Here is a 26314-nt window from a genome sequence, read left to right on the forward strand (position 1 = left end):
TAATTTAAGGATACATTGTAGCTGCTGAGTGAACTCAGGGAACCAGAATCTTTGCTGATGGATCACGGGATAGCAAAATCCATCGGCATCTTAGGTAATTAGTTTTCATTGAAAAAAAAAAGGTAATCAAAGGCTGTTTATATTAAAACAAAATAATTATTTGTTTAAAGTGCCGCGCGTAATGCTGCTTTAAGTCCTTGTGCAATGTGCTGTAAAGGCACTTCCCTGTGCTGGAGAATATTTTAGTCCCCTTCACTTGAATGAAGCCAATCTCTTCTCCAACACTGGGAATGGGCAGTGCCAGCCTCTACAGCTGGTTCTGACTTTGATATTCGAATCCTCCACAGTAGCTGTCTTTTAGACCCTTGCTCAGTACAGAATGGGATTATGGGTAAAAAAAAAGGCCTCTAGCACCATAATATAGGTATTTCAGTATTGCTGATTAACCTTAGAAACTGCTGTATGGACAGTTCGCTTATCTAATTATAAAACGGTCTCATTTTGCTAGTTGCATTTCTGTTGTGCGTTCCCATTAGACGCCAGGCAGGGCATATGCCCTTGGAAAGAGAATAAACATTTGCTCCTGTTAAGTTGTTTAATTTTTATTTAGCTCCGCTTGCAAAACACGTACCAATTTGTGTAGCGAATAACAGTTTAGGTGCCGGAACGCCAAGTATACGTGTACAAAGAAAGTGTAACAACTTTTGAGTACACAAAACCTCCTTCCCCTCTGAATCCTCAGCACCTATAACAAAACCATGCACGATTACCACATTTAATGCTTTTTTTTCCATTTTTATTTTAAAATAAGTTTGTACAGGCCAGTTACATATCCATATTGTTACACGTCTCTATAAAATAGATTCATACGGGTCATGTGTAAACCAGGAAAACTAGAGAAGAGAAAGAAAAAGAACGGGGGGGGGGGGGAAGTATGGTACAAGGAGGGGAAGTGATGCATATTCAGCTCCAAAGTGCAGAGTTCTGGACTGTCCGGGAGTTTCCAAGAGGATAACTCCACATGGATCAGGTTAATATGGGTTCATTCAACATTACAGGCCGAGACTCGTGTGCGAAGGGAGAAAACACATCCCCCGTAATCAATCAGGGTTACAAAGCGTTAGTCATTCATGCTAACACGTGTGGAAAATACTTCCAGGCACTTGGGTAGGCACAGCAGTATTGCTTTATGGTAACATGTGACTCCATTGCCCAATGAGGTGACACCGACTCATAACGCACACATCACTAGGGATGTAGATAGCAGATAAACGCAGGAGGGTAGTACCCAGTTTAGATGTTAAACATAAATAGTAGTGTGAGCTTAATTTAAAAAAATACTGACAATGTAAATCAAAAGCAGGCGGGTCTGGAATCCGTGTAGCTGCCGATTAATTCATTAACATCAAACAGTTGGCGGGAAATGAAGAGACGCAAAACAAAAAAAAAAATCACATGTGTGAGTCGAGTAATTCGTAGGCCCGATGGCTCCGTGTGCCCACTACACGCGACGCTCGTCATGAGCGAGGACAAAAACATCCATGGAAAGCACTTTGATAAATCAATGTTGAGAACCACTTTCTAAAAGGTCTCTTAACTTCAATGTAAGGCCTTATTAAAACAATACGGGCGTCGACTTCGATTGGGTATTTTTTTGGCCAAAACAACCGCTTCGGGCGTATACAGAATTACCCCCTTAGTGTCAGAACAGACCGTCCAGGGAAATCAATAAATAGCCCTAATTCGTTACTGAATTTGACATTTGATGCTAAAAAAAAAAGTTTTTCTTCACTTTAATGGCAATTAACCCAAGATCAAGCTCAAATACCCCTTATCGAACCTTAGTGAATCCCCTCTTAGATTGACTTTTTTTGTGGCCAATGTGAGAGTCCTTCATAAAGGAGTTTGCTAGTGTGGACTTTCCAAACCCTACCGGTCTGTTCTTCATGTGAACGGTCACATCACACTGCCATCTCATCTCCGAAGAACGTCAACTAAAAAGGTATCACAAAGGGTAATAAACCTATACTTCTCCGGAATCCACCATTTGAATAGAGCTTTGACCTAGATGTAAAACAAATATCCGATACCAGATCTCTGTACATCATATTGTATTTATACCTTTAGGTGTATCCATCACGGTGTACAGCTGTAGCAAGACTTACTGGCCTCGGTGCGGCTGCCAAGACCGGTCAGGCGACCCGCAGCACCGAAAGATGAACTCTACGGGGAGTTCCATTCACAAGCATGTAACCCCCTCTAGCTCCATCGCAGTAGACACCGTTCCGGGCGCCAAAGACTTTTGAAGGTGTGTTCGGGGTGCCGAGGACAGTAAGACTTACTACATCTGTAGTTCGGAGAGATACGGCAGAAAATAGGTTATTTCTCAAAATATATAGGTACTTTGGATGGTACGGTATTTATAAGAAACTTGTCCGGCAGAATCACAGTCGGCTCATTCATATTCAAATGTGAAATCCCTCATATTTATTATTGTAATCATTCCATTCCATTTTTTGCCTTCCTACAGGTTTGGCAGTGACACTGGTATCTCAAAACGGGAATAGATGTCGGAGATTGAGACTTCTTGGGTTTTGCTTTGAATCTTTGAACTCTTGCGGGACTGGGGGAAAAAAATGGTAAGATAGATGTATAAAAAGGACAAAAAAAAAAACATATTGTGAATTTTACTATGTGAAGAAAAAAACAAATAACAAAAAAAAGAGTTTGCCAGATCCTTAATTCACCAATAAAAAAAAAATAAAGCAGTCCTGAAAAAGGCAGATATCCGGACATCGGGGAGTGCGTTCCAAGCACTCGGAAAAAAACTAGACCCATACATATGAATGAATGGCAGATAAGGGATACATGGTCCACTTAGTCTGCTGAATCGCAGAGGCAGACAGGAAGCTGTGTGTCACGTTCGGAGCTGTAAATATCCGGGCCTGTTTCCAAGCCGTGTACGACGTGTGAACAGGAGATAGTAGAAAACAATTTCCTTTCCTACCAGTGACTTTTGGTTATAAATAAAAAGTTCAGTGAGAGCAAAGGAAGGCTTCTTTTAGGTCATGCTCAGCTGTGTCATACCCCACTATGGTCCCAACATGCTCTGTAACCTTCTTCGTCTTGCGCCGTAAAATTGAAAGACGTCTTCACGGCATAACCAATGTGTGTCTCCTAAGGACACTTGTATTTTGTTTCTAACAGTGCTGGAGAGAGTACCAATTCACCGATAAAGATGCAGTCCCCTCCAGGATCAAGTGAAACCAATAGCAGACATGTAAGGTGTGAAATCTCGGTGACGGGAGACGGCTCCAGTGACATTCTATAACGTTGTCAGGCGTCCGCATTTCCGTTAGCTCCTCCCTTTTGAGTGACAATTGTGCGTTGAGCAGGACACGCCCACCTTTCCCACTGGCAACGCACCCTTCGCTCACCTTCCGACAGGGAGGTGCATGTATAATTTTGATGCCGTCATCAAGAAACTGAACTGAATGGGCGAAAGGAGAGGGCTACCGGTCCCAGGCCAGGGATGACTTGGCATGTAGGTTATTGATGGGTAGAAACCTTCGTCAATAGTCTCGAAGCGGGAAGCCACAGGAGGAATTGTATATCCTTAGAGAAACACATTCAACCAGCAAAAGGGAGCTGGTTGAAAGCCAGCAGGATGATGCTTTGGCAAACTCATGTTCAATACAGAGACGCCAGCATCTCTCGCTCTCAAGAAAGTCATGGCAGACATAAGCTAGGTCACCTGGTAAGATATCCCCCCCTCATACAATTGTCCACTTGCTCGGAAACTTCTCAATTTCCCAAGACATTCCACCAGTCTTTTTTTATTTTTATTTTATTTTAATTTTTTACTTAAAAAAAACTTCCCTTTTTAGATAAGTCTGTGGATTTAATTATTTGCCCAGAGTTCTGTCCACACTGGGAGGTGATGGATGTTGTTACACGACAGAGCTGGCCTCAGTTGTGCTGTTGAGGTTCTTCACCACGTCGGCCCTTTCCATGTTGACCAGGGCGGCACACAGGACCTCCAGAGTAGCGCTGTCCTTGGAGGACCAGTCAGAGAAGAGGGTGTGCACCGGGTCCTCCCCTCTCCCAAATGTGTCAATGGTGTCCTCCTCATAACCCAATAGGCTGGCCAGGCGCTGCCAATCCTTCCCACGGCTGGAATCCGCCAAGAGACGCTCCACTTCGTCCTGCTTGTGAGGTGGAAGGTTGATGTAAAGTTTTGGTTCTGTCTTCAGTGCTGTGGGGTGAGGGAAAAGGGGAAGAGGTCAGATTTACCCAGATGTCATGGATTGAAGCAGCTTTGACAGTGCAGCTTCTCCTGCTCGTGTTATCACTACAGCGTGCTGACTGGTTTTTCAAAACCGTGTGTTTTAATCCTATAAATGAGCCCGAAACAATTCAAATGGCTACTAAACTCCTTCTCACTGGGCTTCTAAGAGCTTTGGTCAGGAGAAGACAATTGCTCTGATAATACAACTTGTAGGCTACATGGAAAACAGTTCTGTTCTTATTGGTGATCTACAGCAAGTGTGAAGGCCACATCAGAGGTTGCCATGTAAACACTCTACTGCAGGTCTCAGGGCCTTGGCAAATACAAATGAAAAAAAAACAATACAAAAAGGAACATCTTTTTATAATCTGCTTTAAAAGGCATCACATGGATCTCACTCCAGATTATTTGTGTTGGGAAGCGCACCTCAAAGCCTCTTAAACCACACACTACAAACTGGAGCGTGCTGTCGAGATGGAAGATGAGAGGTTTCCTCCAGTGCAATAAGGGCGTGGAACGGATTTATGATCCAGATAACAGGACAGACACCGAGATATCCTAAATATGGGGAGGGAAGTCGGGGACCAAGAATAGTTCTGTTGCTTTACAGGAATACGGGTAAACTGGTCCTTACTTACGGTCTGCGTCCCAGAAACAGCAACGATGCTCCACGGCCCAGTCACTAAGATTACCTACCTACCGAGGTGTTTGCTAGTTTATTGTTCTAGTCTTCCGACCCCATTGTACTGCGCAGCGGAATATGTTGGCGCATTATTAATAAACGATGATAATAATGGACCCACAAATTACATATTGATGGGAAGTGACTCATTGACGTTCTATCAAACAGCTGATGCTAAAAATCAGCGAGCCTCGACTCACAGCCAATCGGCGAGAGTTGGCATGTCAGCGATGGTATACAGCAGGGGTGGGCAACTCCAGTCGTCAAGGGCCACCAACAGGTCAGCTTTTAAGAATATCCCTGCTTCAGCACAGGTGGCTCATTCTTTGACTGAGCCACTGATTGACCCCTGGAGTTGGCCACTCCTGGCATAGAGTGATGGAGTACTCACCTTTGCTCAGTTGGTGCTGCTCCTGTAGGCTGTGCGTGTCCAGGAAAACCCCGCTGTCACTGTGCAGCTTCTCTCCCTCTGCAGAGGTGGCCAGCTCACCAGCTCTGGCTTTGGCCAAAGCCTTCTTCTGCTTGCAGGTGCTCCAACTAAAGAGACACAAAGGGAAGCTCGTTAAAAAAAAAAAGGTGCAATCCCACATAGCCAGACAAAAAGCAGTTTAAATGGATTCCTTCAACTAATGTAACCAAGGCCTCTGATTGGGAAAGTGTTTGCCAACTAAATGTTTTATTTACCCTCACCCCACCCTGTTCTTATCAGGGAACCGATAAGGGAAGGCGGAGAGAGGTGGTGCTCTGCCTGTGCAAACTCTTGTTGAACACACAGATCCATCAGGGAAAAAGACAGCAGGCAGAGGAAATTCAAAACCCTTTCCGAGTCTCAGCTCCCCATATTTACAGAAGGTCCATGCTGAAATGTGACACCCTGTGAGGGCATGTCATTACCCAGAATCCCTTGCTGCAGTGGAAGCATTGTATGCTGGGAGATAATGGGGTGAGGGCAGGGTTGCAGACCTGTCAGAGACACGTGAATCTGCTCACACGTGAGGATTTTTTATTTGCTGCGCACATTTACTTCCGGACTTTACAAAAAATGATACGTATTAGATTTTGATGTGACCCCCCTTAACCCTTAGACTGCTGGGTGGGCCGCAGGGCAAGTGTGCAGGTCACGTGATCGCTCGGTCACCGACGATGGAATTTGCTTTATTCATAAAGTGTGTTACCAGGAAGTAATACAGCGAGAGTGCCACGAAACGTCATCTGCTTTTGAGCGCAGGCGTAAAAATTGTTCATTTTTTCATTTTCTTTCACCAATAAAAAAAAAGAGAAACGGGCTGGGGGGTTCTCACAATGCGATTGTAATGAAAAAAAGGGAAAGTCAGGGAAATTTCAAAGTAAAAAACAAATAAACGAACGAAAGGGGTGCTTTGGCCTGAATAAGTTGACCTGCGATTGTAAAAATACTTAAACATTTTAAAGTGATCAATGTTTGCTGGTAAACCCCAAAAGAAGTCGTTCACTGGGACTGCGCCTTTAATCCCTCCAGTGCAGGAGCGGCCAACTCCAGTCCACAAGGGCCACCAACAGGATATCCCTGCTTCAGCACAGGTGGCTCAATCAACGACTGCCCCACCTGCGCTGAAGCAGGCACAACCTGACCTGTTGGTGGCCCTTAAGGACTGGAGTTGGCCGCCCCCTGTCCCAGCGCTTCTGGCAGCGAAGGGTTAAGAGAAACGTTGTTCCCGCCATAGAACAGCAAATCTAATTGTCTCCGGAGGAGCTATTGAGAGTCTAATCCTATTGAGGGTCTGGAATCAGCTGTAACAGTTACTCAGCGGGACCCATCTCCAGGCCCAGCGCTGGAATGTCCGCCCAGCTGTGAGGGATGGGAGCAATAAGCAGCGACAACGTGAGAGTCTGCCCTCCGCAGACAGCTTCTCACACATCTCTTTTAGGGAACTCACAAGTGCCCCCGAAATGCTGGGAGCGAAGGTGGTTCCATGCACAATATGCCGGCGGGTTTGGCGGCATCAGGGGGTGTTGCTCTGGTGGAGATTTCTGGTCAATTTCATATGCACATTTCCCAGCAAATTTGCACGTCTCCCCCTGTTGAGGGATTTCGAGATATTGGGACTGGGGTGCTAACCTGGCTTGTGGCCCCCCAGGAACCTTCGGCCTTGATAATTGGGAATGGTTATATACTCTGGGCTGGTTGAGGTTGCCTTTTTAACCCCTTCTCTACCGGGAGTTGCCTGTCACACCCTGCCTTATGGCATTTGCCTGTGGTCTTCAAATTGAGCGAGACTGTCCCAACGCCAGCTGGCTGGCACATCAAAATGTCCTAAATATCTGCTGTTGAAAGCGCTTTGTAATGAGCCGCGGTGGAGCGAGAGTGCAGAGTATGGCTTGGTGTAGGGATGCAATACAACGCATTACTGCCAGCAAAAGCGGCTCCACTTGTACATACAACATATTTGCCCTGCCCGACTCTTCTGTAAGGTGATACTCGGCTATACACCCTGTACCAAGTTATACCCCAACAATGTCCCCTGGTCATCTCCCTATGAAGAGGTTACAGACCGGTGGTGTCTGTAGGTCATAGGTCACCTCCAGCCAGATGATGCCTTGCATCTGGTCACCACAAGTGTCCCTCCCGTATTTCCTTGTTTGAAACGTGGGGACGGCAATGGCACCAATATATAGTCACAGAGAGTACAGGAGGAGTATACCCGCCATATAGAACAGTATATAAGCATGTCAAAGTGTGGGTGTATCTTTGTACGCGTGGGTATGCATGTGTATTTCAGGTCATGTAGGTCGTGATTCCTTTTAGTGGACCAACATTAAAGATACTAAATAAAATGAGTGTACAGAGCTTTCAAAGCCTTACAGGTCTCTTCTTCAATTGTACTCAAATGTGCAAATCGGTGTGTTATGGTATACATCAGTCTATCAGTGACTTGGGTTGTGTATCGGTGTGTTAATGTGTGTGTAGATCAATGGGTGTTAGGGAATTTGTGTAGCGGTGCTTGTGTTGGGGTTCAGCAGCTATAAATGGCAGAGGGCCCCAATAAACCCTAAGTAGCCAGAGTGACTGAGCCACCTGTGCTGAAGCAGGGATATACCCAATACCTGGCCTCTTGGTGGCCCTTGAGTACTGGAGGTGGCCACCCCTGCTCTAGTGTCAGTCCCTGTGCCGTTCGCACCGCGAAGGCTTAACCCCTTCCCAACGCAGGAAACGTACCACTTGAAAGCCACGTATGCAATGAGCCCGACCACCACGGCGGCCAGGATGGAGCAGTACACGGGGATGATGTTCTTGCTGTTGTCCTCCTGGGGGATGAAGTGGGGAGAGCCGGGGGCCGTGCTGTTCTCGTCCTTGCGAGTATCTCCGTCTATACGCTTCAGGATTGGAACGTCTTTATCTGCGGGGGGAGGGAGGGGGGGGGGAGGCGGTGGTTGGGGGGGGGGGGGGGAGGGAGGAGAGAAGGCAGAAGAAAATGATGGGACCATTCATGGAACAAACCTCTACTCCAGGGGCAGCCAACTCCAGTCCTCAAGGGCCACCAGGTTCTAAGGATATCCCTGCGTCAGCACAGGTGGCTCAACCTGTGCTGAAGCAGGGATATTACCAATACCTGACCTGTTGGTGGCCCTTGAGGACCAGAGTTGGCCGCCCCATGTTCTACAAAGAACAAGGCGACCGTGGCTCGTGCGGCCCCATTCCCTTTGCCTTGAACCCTTTCAAGACTTGTATACGCAGCCAGGCACACCCCTTTTCTTAACCCTTTCTCTCCCACAGGGGGATTGGTAAAAAAAAAATATTTAAAATTTGCACCTCTGGCAGTGAAGGGGTTAATAGGTTATCGCTTCCTGTCTCATTCCGAGGGGGGGGGGGGGGAAGGGCTTCAGGAGGGCGACCTCTGCCGCCTTCTTACTGCAGGTCGCCCCCTCCAGTAAATACTTTAATCTTTCTCGCTCCAATACACAGTGACCAAGTTCCACTGACCACGCGCGTCCCAGGACAAGGACGCTGCTCCTGCTGGCTCGCTCGGACGGGCGGGGGGGGGGGGCATATCATACCAGTTGCATGATACACGCTATCTTACTGTATCTGCTTATCTCCCTCGTGCGCAGCTTAGACTGTCAGCTCATGGGGGCAGACTCCCCTCCCGCACTCTCCCCACCCCTGTTTCCATTCACATCTACAGCAAATAAGACACTTCCACTTGTGAGCGCGACCCTGCCCTGCCCCATTATCTCTTAGCACACAATGCTCCCCTTGCAGCCAAGGATTCTGGGAAATGACATGCAAATGAGCAGTGTCACCTTTTGCTTCTTGTCCATTTTAACATGGGCCCCCCTATATGCTTACACCTCCCGTATTACACAGCGTTTCAGCGCAGCCGGGGTTAAAGAAGTGCAGAGCCAGCAAACCTATTCACATACAGCTTTTAACATCGACTAACTCCTGTATTGCATTCAGTCAACGTGTACCTTATTTTGCACAGCACCGAGTACATGTCCAGCGCTATTTTATATAGAAATAGAAAGAACTCCCCCCCAAAAAAATAAAAGGAGACCACCATCCCTGGGACTCATCTCGAAATTCAGCAGGAGGGGACGACACAGTTAAAAGAAGGACCCCTCTCTTCCCGCCTGCCCGGTCACCTCTCCAGCTGTTCCCCCTCCCCCCCCCCCCTGGAAACCTGTCAGCGCTATGCAGTCTGCAGGCCAGATGCTGCAGGAATCCTCCACTCCTGTCTTTGAAGTGTCTCCATGCAGGGGGTCAGGGGAAGGGGGGTCAGGGGAAGGGGTCAGATCAAAAAAAACCTAAAATACGTTATAATCTTCCACATCTCTCCTCTTCAAGCTGAAAAATCATTTTACAGCCCGATTCAGACGCCCCCGAGGCTCCCGCTTCCTACCTAACAAGGAACTCTGAGCCGGGGACTAAGAACCCCCCAACCAAAAGAATTTAAAGGTGCAGTGTCTAAACGATTGGCAGTGGCATATGTAGCCCTGTCAGGTCAACTTAATGGGTTAAAAGGAGATGGTTTGACGCTTAAAAAAAACAAAAACAAAGTATACACATCATTTGGGGGAATTTCTGGTGTTTCTGCGGAACGAAGCGCTTTGGAAGGTTTTTCAAATCGTTATCTAATCTCTTTTGTGTTTGTGAGCCTTAAGGGGTTATTCGTTAATAATAATAATAATAATAGCATGTTTTTGTATAGCGCTGCTAGTTATACGATCAATCAGCCGATAGTGCCGATCAGGGCGCTACGGCCCGAGCGCGCCTACTTATAGGAGATAAAAGGGAGACTCCGTGCAATAGCGCTCCGACCCGCACTAGTGTGACATTTTCTTTATTTATAAAATGTGTTACCAGGAAGTAACACAATGAGAGTTACCTCTCGTTTTCACGTATATGTCCTGGGCACAGAGTTAGGCCTCGGACATGGTCAAAAAGACCGTGCTGAGGCGCGCTGAGGGGAAACATTATCCCTATCAGCGCGGCTTTAGACGGCGCTTCCGCACGCGTTGCGGAAATGCAGGAGACAGGCAAGTTTAAATTTTGCCGCTCATGCAAGCGCAGGGCCGGTCACGTGACTGCCAGAAGCCAATGGCAGTCCGTGACGTCGGCGCGCTAGCCCCGCCTCCCGAAAGCCTCCCACCCGGCACACAAGCGCGCTCGCTGACGCTCATGCAGAGACAAGAAAAATCTCCTGCTTGAGCAGGAGGGCATGAGCCTCAGTGCTGCCCAGCGCCGCTCCCTGCACCATGTCCCAGGCCTTAGTATGTCAGCGCTGCCCAGCGCCGCTCCCTGCACCGTGTCCCAGGCCTTAGTATGTCAGCGCTGCCCAGCGCCGCTCCCTGCACCATGTCCCAGGCCTTAGCATGTCAGCGCTGCCCAGCACCGCTCCCTGCACCGTGTCCCAGGCCTTAGTATGTCAGCGCTGCCCAGCGCCGCTCCCTGCACCATGTCCCAGGCCTTAGCATGTCAGCGCTGCCCAGCACCGCTCCCTGCACCGTGTCCCAGGCCTTAGCATGTCAGTGCTGCCCAGCGCCGCTCCCTGCACCATGTCCCAGGCCTTAGCATGTCAGTGCTGCCCAGCGCCGCTCCCTGCACCATGTCCCAGGCCTTAGTATGTCAGCGCTGCCCAGCGCCGCTCCCTGCACCATGTCCCAGGCCTTAGCATGTCAGCGCTGCCCAGCGCCGCTCCCTGCACCATGTCCCAGGCCTTAGCATGTCAGCGCTGCCCAGCGCCGATCCCTGCACCGTGTCCCAGGCCTTAGTATGTCAGCGCTGCCCAGCGCCGCTCCCTGCACCGTGTCCCAGGCCTTAGTATGTCAGCGCTGCCCAGCACCGCTCCCTGCACCATGTCCCAGGCCTTAGCATGTCAGCGCTGCCCAGCGCCGCTCCCTGCACCATGTCCCAGGCCTTAGTATGTCAGCGCTGCCCAGCACCGCTCCCTGCACCATGTCCCAGGCCTTAGCATGTCAGCGCTGCCCAGCGCCGCTCCCTGCACCGTGTCCCAGGCCTTAGTATGTCAGCGCTGCCCAGCGCCGCTCCCTGCACCGTGTCCCAGGCCTTAGTATGTCAGCGCTGCCCAGCGCCGCTCCCTGCACCATGTCCCAGGCCTTAGTATGTCAGCGCTGCCCAGCACCGCTCCCTGCACCATGTCCCAGGCCTTAGCATGTCAGCGCTGCCCAGCGCCGCTCCCTGCACCGTGTCCCAGGCCTTAGTATGTCAGCGCTGCCCAGCGCCGCTCCCTGCACCGTGTCCCAGGCCTTAGTATGTCAGCGCTGCCCAGCGCCGCTCCCTGCACCATGTCCCAGGCCTTAGTATGTCAGCGCTGCCCAGCGCCGCTCCCTGCACCATGTCCCAGGCCTTAGTATGTCAGCGCTGCCCAGCGCCGCTCCCTGCACCGTGTCCCAGGCCTTAGTATGTCAGCGCTGCCCAGCGCCGCTCCCTGCACCATGTCCCAGGCCTTATGATGACAGATACATGGTTACAAATACATAGTAGTTACATTAAGTGAGCAGGGTATACATTATATACAAGAGATTGCACGGACAGTTAGGGATAATATATGTGTATGGCCTGTATTATGTTATGCATAATATATGGCTTTCACAGTTGCAGACCAGATTAAAATGCGACACAGACGTCACGACACGGACACTGTGGCCCGTCAGGCACTCAAGGGTTAAAAGCGATTTAAAAATTGACCTGCATTTTCGGGATTATTTAATGGAGCCGCCAATATACCAATGTCATTGGATTTCTTAAGCGATCTCCTGGGGGGGCGGGTGCGGGGAGGTAACGGTGATAGACAGGACACACTGCATTAGAAACGGCAGATATCAATATGTGAGGCGCAGTCACGCTATTAAACGCGTCGGCCCTTATTTTGTAAGGTGTGATAAGACGCAGACGCCGTGCGATTGCATGAAAAGCCTCACTAAAGTCAATGCGATAGCCCGTTATCTGCGCCGGTCACACCTCGCGGAATAAGGACCACCGAGGGGGTCACGTTGTGGCTTCCTCCCTTCCAGATGGACTTCCCGAAACATTCAGCTTGCCACATGGTCATCTTGAAAGTCAGAGGACCTGCTTTGCCGTGCCGCCCACTCCCACGTTATGTCATTCAAGCACTCAGCTCCCCATGACTTGGGGGGCAACGTCACATTGGGGGGTACTCTGGTGGCCTGAAGACGTTGCGCCCGTGTCACGGCCTTCAGCTTCCATCCATAGAACATGGGGGGGAGGGGGTTGGGGCCTGGATGGTTACACTAGAGGTCACAGAGCCGGGACGATCGTGGTGCTGTGGGAACATTCCAGAACACAAAAAGGTTCCTAAGAAATCCGAATGCGATGGTGTAATGCTACTGGGACTAGGTGCTGTCAAACAGATGCCTCGTGTTACATGGTGTGCCGGGTCCTTATCAATCAGGGCTGTGTATTAGCCATGGTGTGTATGGGGCTTTGTACTGAGCACATATGTGAACCATCCCCACCACCCTCGCAAGGACCCCCTGGCTAGCCCCGCGACATAAATCTCAGCGTTCCCGGAGCTACATCTTGTGACCCCCGGGGGTCACGTTTCTTAAGCCACTTTTGCTGCCGAAATCTCAAGTGGACGCATTCTCTATTATTTCTAATTGGGTTTAACCCCCGGCGGTTCAAGAAAGAACCTGCAACGCCACCGATGCACTGCGGAGATATTTTTATTTTTTTTTTGCAACGGTGGCGGTTTTTAACCCGGCCGAGGAGGCTCGCAACGTATCTGGCAGCAAAAGGGTTAAAAAAAAACAAACAAAAAAAAAACCTTTTTGCTTTAAAAAAATTAAATCAACAAAACAGAGTATGTGTGTGTGTGTGTGTATATATACATACACATATATATATATATATATATACACACACATATACATACACACACACAGTTTTCGTGATTGATATTTTTTTTTTTAAAGCAATAAGGTGTGTTATTATATATATTAATCATTGATGAGGCTTCATCCAGCGGTGGATAGACAAGGGCTGAAGTTGATGATGAAATAATTATATATTTATTTTTATCCTAAACACACACACACACACACACACACACACACACACACACACACACACACACACACACACACGCGCGCAAGAAAGACAGGCAACTCCCTTATGCAAAGAAACGGAACATTCTTCCCACGTTACTGTCCCCCACAGGACCGAATATAATACCAACCCCAGGAGTTACTAACCTGCGATACGGGTCATCGCTGGGCTATCCCACATAAACTGCCATGGACCTGAATGGCCGCAAAAGTGGGATCGCCAGGCGATAACTCGTATCGGGGGCTAGTGAATCTCTCCCCAAGGCTTGCTGACCATCGGCTAAAATGGGGCTGTACCTTTAAATGAAATGTATGAAATCAACACAATAAAAACCAGTGAAAACCATAAAAGAGAGAGAGGGGGGATTAAGAAATCAGCCAGACAGAGAGAGAGGCTCAGCCAAGCCAGCCCCCGGAGAGAAGATATTCCAAGGGCAGCGTCTGCAAAAGCGGCTTTACCAAACCATTCAGCCCACAGAACTCCGATGCTGCCAAATTACTGCAGTTCAAAGCAGGTCCAGAATATCCGAGCTAGTCCAGAACCCTGGGAGATCCTCCCCCTGCTGATCTATTGAGGAGCTCACTGCTCTCTCGACGATGGCTCCCACACCCCTCCCAACTGGAAGATTAGTCAACAGACAACAGCCGGACTCCCCATTCTCTCTGGCTTGGGACGGCACCGCGTCTTTGCTGGCTATGCATCCCCTTCCAAGCTGAGATCACAGGAGTGGGCAGAAGAAGACAATGTAGTCTTCAAGGGTTTTCTGGCTCCCACCCGTCCTCTCTGGTAATACACTCGTCTTCGCGAGGTTTTATTAAGAGAGAGGGGAACACAACAAACACACACATACACACTCGCCAACACGCAGAGACGCGGATTATCGGCGCTGGGGTGTCGGGACAATGGGGGGATTAAGGGCGACATGAGGAGCTTCTGTCCAGGCAGACAAAAAGGCAACTGTTTCTCTAGACCCCACGTCATAACGGGGACGGAGAGGGGAAGAGGGAGATATGAAGAGTAAGCGAGAGGAGAGAAGAGAGAGAGATGAAGGTGTCGGAGAAGCAGATTAAGTTTGTAGCTAAAATCGAAGTAAAGAAGAATCTTTGTGAGTTTCCGCAGCTTTTTCTGTTCCAAACAACTTGACATTTGCTGGAAAATGACTTCCTACGCATGCGTGCAGCCACCTCTGGCCTGGAACACCCCCCCCCCCCCCATAGCACATTAATGGTGTTTACCATTGGCGTAGCGGTCTTCCAAATGTAAAATAAAACCCTGGACAAATCCAAATATTATAAAATAATAAGGATATACCCACAATTACAGGCGGGTAAATCCGAGAAAAACCCAGGGATATAGACCCATATCTACTTAGCGGGGCTATGCCAGACGGCCCCTTCCCATAACGTGGTCTTATGGCATAGCAAAACTTAGTAAATATGTCCCAAAGGAAGAGGAGCAGGGCCCCGTGTAGTTAAGACGACTGTGATAATTTCTGCAAAGATTTGGCATAGAAGCGGCAGAATATTTGCGGGATTAGTGTGGGGGAGGCCTTACTGTAGTTGGGAAATGGAGAAGGACGATTGTTTTTTTTTTTTCGTGGAGGTGTTTACACTGTACCCTAATGTTTAACACCCTTATCTGTTCTCCTATCGTGTTCCCTTCCCTAACTGCATACGGAGGATAACCTTATCACGGAGGCGGAGCAAACAGGACAGAACAACTAGCGACTCCACTGGAAATGCCTGGCCTGGCTCATTATACAAGGCCCAAAGCCTGCAGTAGATTGGGGGGGGGGGGGGGGGTTGTGTGGTACGTAGGAGTGGGGGGTATTGGGGTCAGGTTATCAAGGGGGTGTAGGCAGTATAGTATTGGGAGGTATTGTGTGGTCTTTTAACCCCTCATAGCGTGGGAACCCCTCCTTTGTTCTGAAGCCCATCAGGTATCAACGGGTCTTTGCACGCGGACTGTGTGCGCTATTTAGGAAAAGTTGCCCCAGTGACTATTGTGAATCTGCTGCATTACCGCCAAAAAGCCGCGTGCACGCGATTTCATGAACGCATTTATCGTGCATATAAATTTATAGCGAATACGGCATTACAAATCGGGAAAAACTATCCTGCGTTAGTTTATGTTTTTTTCTCCTAACGCAGCAGATTATAATTGCAGATTTAGTTTAGTGAATCCGGGCCTCAGTAACATTAGTAGACCTCAAATAATCTTTTCTGATAAGAGGAAGATATCATATTTGTTTTTTTTTTTTCTGATTAGACCCTTTGTAGTCTGCATGAGCCACAGCTCAGTGCTGCCAGGTGGAGTGGGAAAAGTGTGAATAAAACACCATGTGAACACTCTACTGCAGGTTTGGGGCCTTTTTAAATAAGTGTCAAATAAAATAAAAACCGTCTGGGAAAAAAATATATAAGTTTGATTAATCTTTCTCAAGAAGGAAAGGGATTTCTGCACGTTTTTTAACAATGTTAAAATATACCACTTTTGATTACTATATACAGAGTTTAGTTTTTTAGTGAGTTTTTACGACTGTTTTCTACTTTTCAGTTGGGCCTCAATTTTTGGGAGGCACCGTCATGAGATTTTGCGCCTCTTATTTTTCTAGTGATTATTATATTTGAGAGCACCAACAACCCTCTTTTAAGAAGTAACATTCTGAGTACTCATTTGCATAGCATTACCCAGAAACCCTGGCTGCAGTGGAAGCACTGTATGCTTTGCATGTAATTGCCCAGAATCCCTAGCTGCAGGGGAAGCACTGTATGATTTGCATGTAAATACCCAGAATCCCTAGCTGCAGTGGAAGCACTGTATGCTTTGCATGCCAATACCCAGAATCCTTAGCTGCAGTGGAAGCAGTGTATGCTTTGTATGCCAATACCCAGAATCCTTAGCTGCAGTGGAAGCACTGTATGCTTTGCATGCCAATACCCAGAATCCCTAGCTGCAGTGGAAGCACTGTATGCTTTGCATGCCAATACCCAGAATCCCTAGCTGCAGTGGAAGCACTGTATGCTAAGTGATAAATGGGGAAAGACACGGCTGCAGACCTGTCTCAGACATGTGGTATTTTTATTTGCTAGTACAGTAAATCTTTAACAAAATAAAATGAAATAAACAAAGATGCAGGAGAAGGGCCCCTGTAACATGCAGGAGAAGGGCCCCTGTAACATGCAGGAGAAGGGCCCCTGTAACATGAAGGAGAAGGGCCCCTGTAACATGCAGGAGAAGGCCCCCTGTAACATGCAGGAGAAGGGCCCCTGTAACATGCAGGAGAAGGGCCCCTGTAACATGCAGGAGAAGGCCCCCTGTAACATGCAGGAGAAGGGCCCCTGTAACATGCAGGAGAAGGGCCCCTGTAACATGCAGGAGAAGGGCCCCTGTAACATGCAGGAGAAGGGCCCCTGTAACATGCAGGAGAAGGCCCCCTGTAACATGCAGGAGACGGGCCCCTGTAACATGCAGGAGACGGGCCCCTGTAACATGCAGGAGACGGGCCCCTGTAACATGCAGGAGAAGGGCCCCTGTAACATGCAGGAGACGGGCCCCTGTAACATGCAGGAGAAGGGCCCCTGTAACATGCAGGAGAAGGGCCCCTGTAACATGCAGGAGAAGGGCCCCTGTAACATGCAGGAGACGGGCCCCTGTAACATGCAGGAGAAGGGCCCCTGTAACATGCAGGAGAAGGGCCCCTGTAACATGCAGGAGAAGGGCCCCTGTAACATGAAGGAGAAGGGCCCCTGTAACATGCAGGAGAAGGCCCCCTGTAACATGCAGGAGAAGGGCCCCTGTAACATGCAGGAGAAGGGCCCCTGTAACATGCAGGAGAAGGCCCCCTGTAACATGCAGGAGAAGGGCCCCTGTAACATGCAGGAGAAGGGCCCCTGTAACATGCAGGAGAAGGGCCCCTGTAACATGCAGGAGAAGGGCCCCTGTAACATGCAGGAGAAGGGCCCCTGTAACATGCAGGAGAAGGGCCCCTGTAACATGCAGGAGAAGGGCCCCTGTAACATGCAGGAGAAGGGCCCCTGTAACATGCAGGAGACGGGCCCCTGTAACATGCAGGAGACGGGCCCCTGTAACATGCAGGAGAAGGGCCCCTGTAACATGCAGGAGAAGGGCCCCTGTAACATGCAGGAGACGGGCCCCTGTAACATGCAGGAGAAGGGCCCCTGTAACATGCAGGAGAAGGGCCCCTGTAACATGCAGGAGACGGGCCCCTGTAACATGCAGGAGAAGGGCCCCTGTAACATGCAGCCACTCCCGGTGTGATAATGTGAGTGGCACTTACCCATGCAGAGGATGTCGTGCTGTGGCACGCACTCTCTGATCTGCACCTCGCTCTCCTGGCACTCCGTCCTGCAGGGCAAGCAGGCCGCCTCGCTGCTCTTCACCTCCGAGAAGAAGCCATCCGGGCACAGCTGGCACTCCGTGTTGTCTGTCCGGCCGCAGCGCGTCTTCACCCCGCTCCCTTTGGAGCACACCTGGCACGGGAGGCAGGCGCTGCTGCCGTTCTCCAGGCGCAGGAAGTACCCCCGAGGGCACCAGCAGACCGCGTCCTGCTTGGTGCCGCACGACGATTGCATGGTCTGCAGGGGGCCCTGGCAGCCGGAGCAGGGCTGGCAGCTTTCGCTGGCGCTGCTGACTGCCGAGAATGTCGAGTCTGCAGGAACGGGTTAAGAAGAGCAATGGATACAATATCATAACGGAAACAAGGAACAGTGCAGATATAGAGACACGCCGAACACGGGGTGGGGGCGGGGGGCGGGGGGGTGGATCTCAACTCCAGTCCTCAAGAACCCCCAACAAGTCAGGTTCCAAGGATATTCTTGCCTCAGCACAGGTGGCTCAATCAGAGGCTCAGTCAATGACTGAAATAGAGCTGCCAGGTATCCAGTATTGAACTGGACTGTCCTGTATTGGGACACTGTCCAGTAAAAAATTTGAGTTAATACTGGACATGTGTGTATTCCGGTATTACCTCTCTGGGCGTGTGTGTGTATACCGGTATTACCTCTCTGGGCGTGTATGTGTATACCGGTATTACCTCTCTGGGCGTGTATGTGTATACCAGTATTACCTCTCTGGGTGTGTATGTGTATACCGGTATTACCTCTCTGGGTGTGTATGTGTATACCGGTATTACCTCTCTGGGCGTGTATGTGTATACCGGTATTACCTCTCTGGGCGTATATGTGTATATCGGTATTACCTCTCTGGGCGTGTGTACAGTATGTGTATACCGGTATTACCTCTCTGGGCGTATATGTGTATATCGGTATTACCTCTCTGGGCGTGTGTATGTGTATACCGGTATTACCTCTCTGGGCGTGTGTGTGTATACTGGTATTACCCCTCTGGGCGTGTATGTGTATACCAGTATTACCTCTCTGGGTGTGTATGTGTATACCGGTATTACCTCTCTGGGCGTGTGTGTGTATACTGGTATTACCCCTCTGGGCGTGTATGTGTATACTGGAATTATCTCTCTGGGCGTGTGTGTGTATAGCGGTATTACCTCTCTGGGCGTGTATGTGTATACCGGTATTACCTCTCTGGGCGTGTATGTGTATACCGGTATTACCTCTCTGGGCGTGTATGTGTATACCAGTATTACCTCTCTGGGCGTGTATGTGTATACCGGTATTACCTCTCTGGGCGTGTATGTGTATACCGGTATTATCTCTCTGGGCGTGTATGTGTATACCTGTATTACCGCTCTGGGCGTGTATGTGTATACCGGTATTACCTCTCTGGACGTGTGTGTGTATACCGGTATTACCTCTCTGGGCGTGTGTGTGTGTATACCGGTATTATCTCTCTGGACGTGTATGTGTATACCGGTATTACCTCTCTGGGAGTGTATGTGTATACCGGTATTACCTCTCTGGGCGTGTATGTGAATATCGGTATTACCTCTCTGGGCGTGTATGTGTATACCGGTATTACCTCTCTGGACGTTTGTGTGTATACCGGTATTACCTCTCAGGGCGTGTGTGTGTATACCGGTATTACCTCTCTGGGCGTGTATGTGTATACCGGTATTACCTCTCAGGGCGTGTGTGTGTATATCGGTATTACCTCTCTGGGCGTGTGTGTGTATACCGGAATTACTTCTCTGGGTGTGTGTGTGTGTGTGTATACGGGTATTACCTCTCTGGGCGTGTGTGTATACCGGTATTACCTCTCTGGGCGTGTATGTGTATAACGGTATTACCTCTCTGGGTGTGTATGTGTACAGTATGCCGGTATTACCTCTCTGGGCGTATATGTGTATATCGGTATTACCTCTCTGGGCGTGTGTATGTGTATACCGGTATTACCTCTCTGGGCGTGTATGTGTATACCGGTATTACCTCTCTGGGCGTGTATGTGTATACCGGTATTACCTCTCTGGGCGTGTATGTGTATACCGGTATTACCTCTCTGGGCGTGTATGTGTATACCAGTATTACCTCTCTGGGCGTGTATGTGTATACCGGTATTACCTCTCTGGGTGTGTATGTGTATACCGGTATTACCTCTCTGGGCGTGTATGTGTATACCGGTATTACCTCTCTGGGCGTGTATGTGTATACCGGTATTACCTCTCTGGGCGTGTATGTGTATACCGGTATTACCTCTCTGGGCGTGTATGTGTATACCAGTATTACCTCTCTGGGCGTGTATGTGTATACCGGTATTACCTCTCTGGGCGTGTGTATGTGTATACCGGTATTACCTCTCTGGGCGTGTGTGTGTATACCGGTATTATCTCTCTGGGCGTGTATGTGTATACCGGTATTACCTCTCTGGGCGTGTATGTGTATAGCAGTATTACCTCTCTGGGCGTGTATGTGTATACCGGTATTACCTCTCTGGGCGTGTATGTGTATAGCAGTATTACCTCTCTGGGCGTGTATGTGTATACCGGTATTACCTCTCTGGGCGTGTATGTGTATAGCAGTATTACCTCTCTGGGCGTGTATGTGTATACCGGTATTACCTCTCTGGACATAGTGACCTGACCGGCTTGGGGGGCCGCTGGATTTCCCTGAGCAGGGAGAGAGCAGGCCTGCTGCTAGGGGGCTGGGCAGCTTCCTCCATCCATGAGTGGCTGTGTGAGTCAAGCGCATCATACCTTTCACCATTGTGTCCAGTATTTTTGGAGAAACCACTTGGCAACCTTAGTGCTGAAGCCCAGACTGATTGAACCACCTGTGCTGAAGCGGAGATATCATTAAAACCTGGCCTTTTTGGGGGTCTTGAGGACTGGAGTTGAGAACCCCTGGCCTAACCCCCTCCATGCCAGGGTATAATGACTTTGTCCTCAGGCATATCAGAGAGGTACTGACTGGGTTTGAAGCCGATTCGGAACGGTCCCGCTCACATGTCTGGTGGAAATGATACATCTCACGGTGAAACCCTGCAGGGTACGTCTCAATAATTAGGATAACAGGCAGGAGTGGGCGGCCTAGCGGGAGCAACTGTCTCTGAAGTTCAAATCTCAGCGTCTGCGTCACGCGCGGCCTGGAACATGTCCCAACTCAAACGCAAGTATTAGAAAAAATTAGATTGGGACGGGGGGGGGGGGGGGGAACTTCTGTGAGATCGGACGGGGGGACCACTTCTGTGGCGGGACGGAGGGGGGACCACTTCTGTGGCGGGACGGAGGGGGGACCACTTCTGTGGCGGGACGGAGGGGGGACCACTTCTGTGGCGGGACGGAGGGGGGACCACTTCTGTGGCGGGACGGAGGGGGGACCACTTCTGTGGCGGGATGGAGGGGGGACCACTTCTGTGGCGGGACGGAGGGAGGACCACTTCTGTGGCGGGACGGAGGGGGGACCACTTCTGTGGCGGGACGGAGGGGGGACCACTTCTGTGGCGGGACGGAGGGGGGACCACTTCTGTGGCGGGACGGAGGGAGGACCACTTCTGTGGCGGGACGGAGGGGGGACCACTTCTGTGGCGGGACGGAGGGGGGACCACTTCTGTGGCGGGACGGAGGGGGGACCACTTCTGTGGCGGGATGGAGGGGGGACCACTTCTGTGGCGGGACGGAGGGAGGACCACTTCGGTGGCGGGACGGAGGGAGGACCACTTCTGAGGCGGGACGGAGGGGGGACCACTTCTGTGGCGGGACGGAGGGGGGACCACTTCTGTGGCGGGATGGAGGGGGGACCACTTCTGTGGCGGGACGGAGGGAGGACCACTTCTGTGGCGGGACGGAGGGGGGACCACTTCTGTGGCGGGACGGAGGGGGGACCACTTCTGTGGCGGGACGGAGGGGGGACCACTTCTGTGGCGGGACGGAGGGGGGACCACTTCTGTGGCGGGACGGAGGGGGGACCACTTCTGTGGCGGGACGGAGGGGGGACCACTTCTGTGGTGGGACGGAGAGGGGACAACCACTGTGGTGGGACGGAGGAGGGACAACCACTGTGGTGGGACTTATTTGGGGCGGGGACTTATTTGGGGCGGGGACTTATTTGGGGCGGGGAATCTGTCCCTTTCCAACTTTCATTAATAGCCAGTTAACAGCCAATAATCAATACTGCTGCATTCCTTGTCTGGCTTAGGCCCTTATTCTGTGTTTAGTGAAGTTTCTCCGGCTTCCCCGAGCTGGAGAAGATTTTAGTCCCATTCATTACAATGGAGCTGTTCTCTTCTCTATCAGATAGGTAGCAGTTTCACAGCATATTGATTATTGGCTTAGAGGAGAGAATGGCTACGGCTCTGGCCGCGCTTATAGTGCGCGCGACGGAGACAGGTGACGTCACCCGCAAAAGTTATAATTTAACTTTCGACGACGTCGCTGGCGACCTGGCCATTGATTGGTTCAGATTGGTCACATGTCATTTTACCGGCTTCCAAATTTTTGGTCGCTGCCGTCACGCCGCGCTTACTATAAGCGCTTACGACGGCGGCAATGCTTTTGTTTTCAGGCGACGTCGCGTCGCCGCCGCACTCTAAGCGCAGCCTTACCCGGCCAAAGAACTCACAATCCCATATTCCTGACGCGCATTGGAATTGTCACTTGCGCAAGGTCACGCGAAAAGTCACGCGAAAAAGCCGCCACGGAGATTTAAACCGGGGCTCTCCCACTCCAAAGGCAGGTATTCGCGTCAGACTGCTCCTTCGCCTTAATGCTCCATTCCCCGCACACCCGCTCCGCTCCTGCCGGTCACTTACTCTCTGTGCAGGGCTCGCACGTGGTGTCCGAGACGTCGCAGGGAACAGCCACCCCGAAGCCTGGGGGGCACGGGGAGCAGCAGTCGCCGGCGCTAGTGAAGAGGCCGCTCGCACAGCGGTCATCTGCCGACACCTACACAACGAGAAGATCAATGTGTGAGCCTGTGTAGAGGGGACACGCACTATGCCAGTCGCGGCCAACTCCAGTCCGCAAGGGCCACCAACAGGTCAGGTTTTCAGGATACCCCTGCTTCAGCACAGGTGGCTCAGTCACAGACTGCACCCCCTGTGCTGAAGCAGGGATATCCTGGAAACCTGCAGTGATTCTAATGTCCTAGACTGAGCCCCCTGTGCTGATATCCTGAAAACCGGACCTGTTGGTGGCCCTTGAGGGGTGGAGTTGACCCCCACCCCCTGTCTTAATCCATAGGAAGCAAAAAGTCACAAAGAGAAAAAAAACCCAGTGGGCTTGAGAAAATGTGCCGCAAATTGCTGCATAGCATCACCGACCCACTCCCGAGCTGAAGCGGCTGAACGCGTTCCTTTTAATCACACTGCCAATACATGTTGCTAAGTGAACCTTTGATATATAAACCAAGGAGCTGGGAACTGCAGACATGGCACTGAAATTGCATCCTACTCCAGCTCTATTAGCTCTCGCTAACGTCTCTGTTCTCCTTTGATGCCGACAAAAGATTCAGACAGACACACACACACACACACACACACACACCTCAGATAAACCCCGCGCTGCCTCTGCGAATACATTAAAACCGTCTGTGAAGTCGTTACCCTGCTTCCATATCACAGGGCCGCCCATTGGCATGACAATGGCGGGTGAGAATTGCAAAGCGGAGCTGCAGTTTGATCTCTCCATTGAAGCCCAGGGGGGGGTTTTCGGGGAGGGGGGAGAGTTGATTGCCCTGTGAGGGTGACGCTTATCTCCGCAGCCTTGTATACATATGCACATGTTCACACTACTCAATGGACACACAACTGACATATCAAGGGGGTCTTTTCTGATATCCCTCCCAGGGGGGGGGGACAGGGAGGAAACGTCTGAGCCAGACACAGCCAGGCCTTCACAGATAAAGTGAAAAAGCAGATACCATTTCCTGTCGCCATTTTTAAAGGCCTCAGACTATTTGCCCTGGTAACTTGCTTTTTTATCTCTTCTAAAAATGGCCAGGTCTTTAGAATTGCCAATTCTTCACCAAGATGTTGCGTTTGCCATAAAGTAAAACAGAAAATGATGGGGGGGGGGGTGAAGACATTTGCATGTCTCCTCAGACAGGCCTGCAACCCGGCTTTTCTCCATTATCTCCCAGCATGCAGTGCTTCCACTGCAGCAAGGAATTCTGGGAAATGGCATGCAAATAGAAACACAAAGTAAAAGCACTCGGCATGTAACAGCTTCCCTGCCTTTTCAATCAGTTGGTTCAGAATGTAACCCGTTAGCTGCCGGAGGGGGGGCAAAGGATCCAGATGTGTTTAATGGGTTTTTATTTTAGACCCCCAAACTTCTCTCTAGAACAAAACGGTGACAAATTGAAGAGTATTCAGTGGGTGCTGTAGTACACTACGCTAGTTAAGGCAGCCGTGCGCAAACTCTCCGCGCCTGTGCCCCCCCCTTAACTGCTCCCTCCTCGGTCGCGCCCCCACCTCGCATCTAACGATGCATCAAATGATGCTGCGGGGTCATGTAACGTCACGTGACCCGTGGCGTCATGTCTCCATGGCAACGGGCTTCATTTGACGCCCCCGTTGTCACAGAGACACATGACCAGAGCCTGGTAATTAAGTTTACAGAGGCCCCCTGAAAAGTCTCGCGTCCCCCAGTTTGCGCACCGCTGAGTTAATTGATCATACCGAAATAAGGCCGTATTGCCGTGGTTGGCAATATTAGGACTTTGCTAGAACATGCTCACGTCAGCCATATTTAAAGGGGCCGTGCAAAAAATATATATATAAATTTTGGACACCCATGTTTTTCTAAAATATAAAACTGCTAATTTATAAGATTACTGCTTCCCAATGAAATCTGTGGGCAAAAGAAAAAAGTTAAGGAATACAAATTGAAGGAAAAAAGAGATGGGTTTTAAAAATGGCGCCCGGTCGTGCACGCACACTATACACGGCTAATCTGGTGCACGTGATGAGTACGCAGCAGCGTGCAGTCATTAAGGAACAGAGAGCTCTGCAGCCAGGGTTCCTGTGCGGCTTCAGGTGGCTGGGAGCCAGTCTATCATGTGTGGGTTACATGCCATGTATTTAATTGGGGCCAGCGCAGGCTCGTACACAAACACACGCGCAGCCCGGGGCTCGGGTCACACAGGGCTCTCTTGTTCCAGGGACTCTGGCTGCAGATGCTAGAAGGCATTCCCACTCCCTCCGACTTCACGCACACCGGCAGCGGAGTCAGCGCACACCGGCAGCGGAGACAGCGCACACCGGCAGCGGAGACAGCGCACACCGGCAGCGGAGACAGCGCACACCGCCAGCGGAGACAGCGCACAGCGGCGGCAGCGCACAGCGGCGGCAGCGCACAGCGGCAGCGGAGGCAGCACACACCGGCAGCGGAGACAGCGCACACCGGCAGCGGAGACAGCGCACACCGGCAGCGGAGACAGCGCACACCGGCAGCGGAGACAGCGCACACCGGCAGCGGAGACAGCGCACACCGGCAGCGGAGACAGCGCACACCGGCAGCGGAGACAGCGCACACCGGCAGCGGAGACAGCGCACACCGGCAGCGGAGACAGCGCACAGCGGCGGCAGCGCACAGCGGCGGCAGCGCACAGCGGCAGCGGAGGCAGCGCACACCGGCAGCGGAGACAGCGCACACCGGCAGCGGAGACAGCGCACACCGGCAGCGGAGACAGCGCACACCGGCAGCGGAGACAGCGCACACCGGCAGCGGAGACAGCGCACACCGGCAGCGGAGACAGCGCACACCGGTAGCGGAGACAGCGCACACCGGCAGCGGAGACAGCGCACACCGGCAGCGGAGACAGCGCACAGCGGCAGCGGAGACAGCGCACAGCTGCAGTGGAGACAGCGCACAGCGGCAGCGGAGACAGCGCACAGCGGCAGCGGAGACAGCGCACAGCGGCAGCGGAGGCAGCGCACAGCGGCTGCGGAGGCAGCGCACAGCGGCTGCGGAGGCAGCGCACACCAGCAGCGGAGACAGCGCACACCGGCAGCGGAGACAGCGCACACCGGCAGCGGAGACAGCGCACACCGGCAGCGGAGACAGCGCACACCGGCAGCGGAGACAGCGCACACCGGCAGCGGAGACAGCGCACACCGGCTGCGGAGGCAGCGCACACCGTCAGCGGAGACAGCGCACACCGGCAGCGGAGACAGCGCACACCGGCAGCAGAAGCAGAGCACACCGGCAGCAGAAGCAGAGCACACCGGTAGCGGAGACAGCGCACACTGGCAGCGGAGGCAGCGCACACCGTCAGCAGAGACAGCGCACACCGTCAGCAGAGACAGCGCACACCGGCAGAAGCAGCGCACACCGGCAGCGGAGACAGCGCACAACGGCAGCGGAGACAGCGCACACCGGCAGCGGAGACAGCACACACCG

General features: G+C 51.2%; 1 protein-coding gene across 1 annotated transcript in view; it reads right to left on the reverse strand.

Moving 5' to 3' along the window:
• Window positions 1–650: 650 nt before the first annotated feature.
• Window positions 651–26314, reverse strand: part of LOC142487943 (tumor necrosis factor receptor superfamily member 16-like) — a 46097-nt gene continuing 20433 nt past the window's right edge. Inside the window, exons 2-6 of the mRNA XM_075588101.1 lie at window positions 22723–22855; window positions 17840–18211; window positions 8167–8347; window positions 5362–5507; window positions 651–4255 (exon numbers count right to left, since the gene is read on the reverse strand). Coding sequence (XP_075444216.1) covers window positions 3951–4255; window positions 5362–5507; window positions 8167–8347; window positions 17840–18211; window positions 22723–22855 — 1137 coding nt within the window. The 3' untranslated portion in view covers window positions 651–3950. The remainder of the gene's footprint in view (window positions 4256–5361; window positions 5508–8166; window positions 8348–17839; window positions 18212–22722; window positions 22856–26314) is intronic.

Source organism: Ascaphus truei, chromosome 2, assembly GCF_040206685.1.
Source record: "Ascaphus truei isolate aAscTru1 chromosome 2, aAscTru1.hap1, whole genome shotgun sequence".
NCBI lineage: Eukaryota > Metazoa > Chordata > Amphibia > Anura > Ascaphidae > Ascaphus > Ascaphus truei.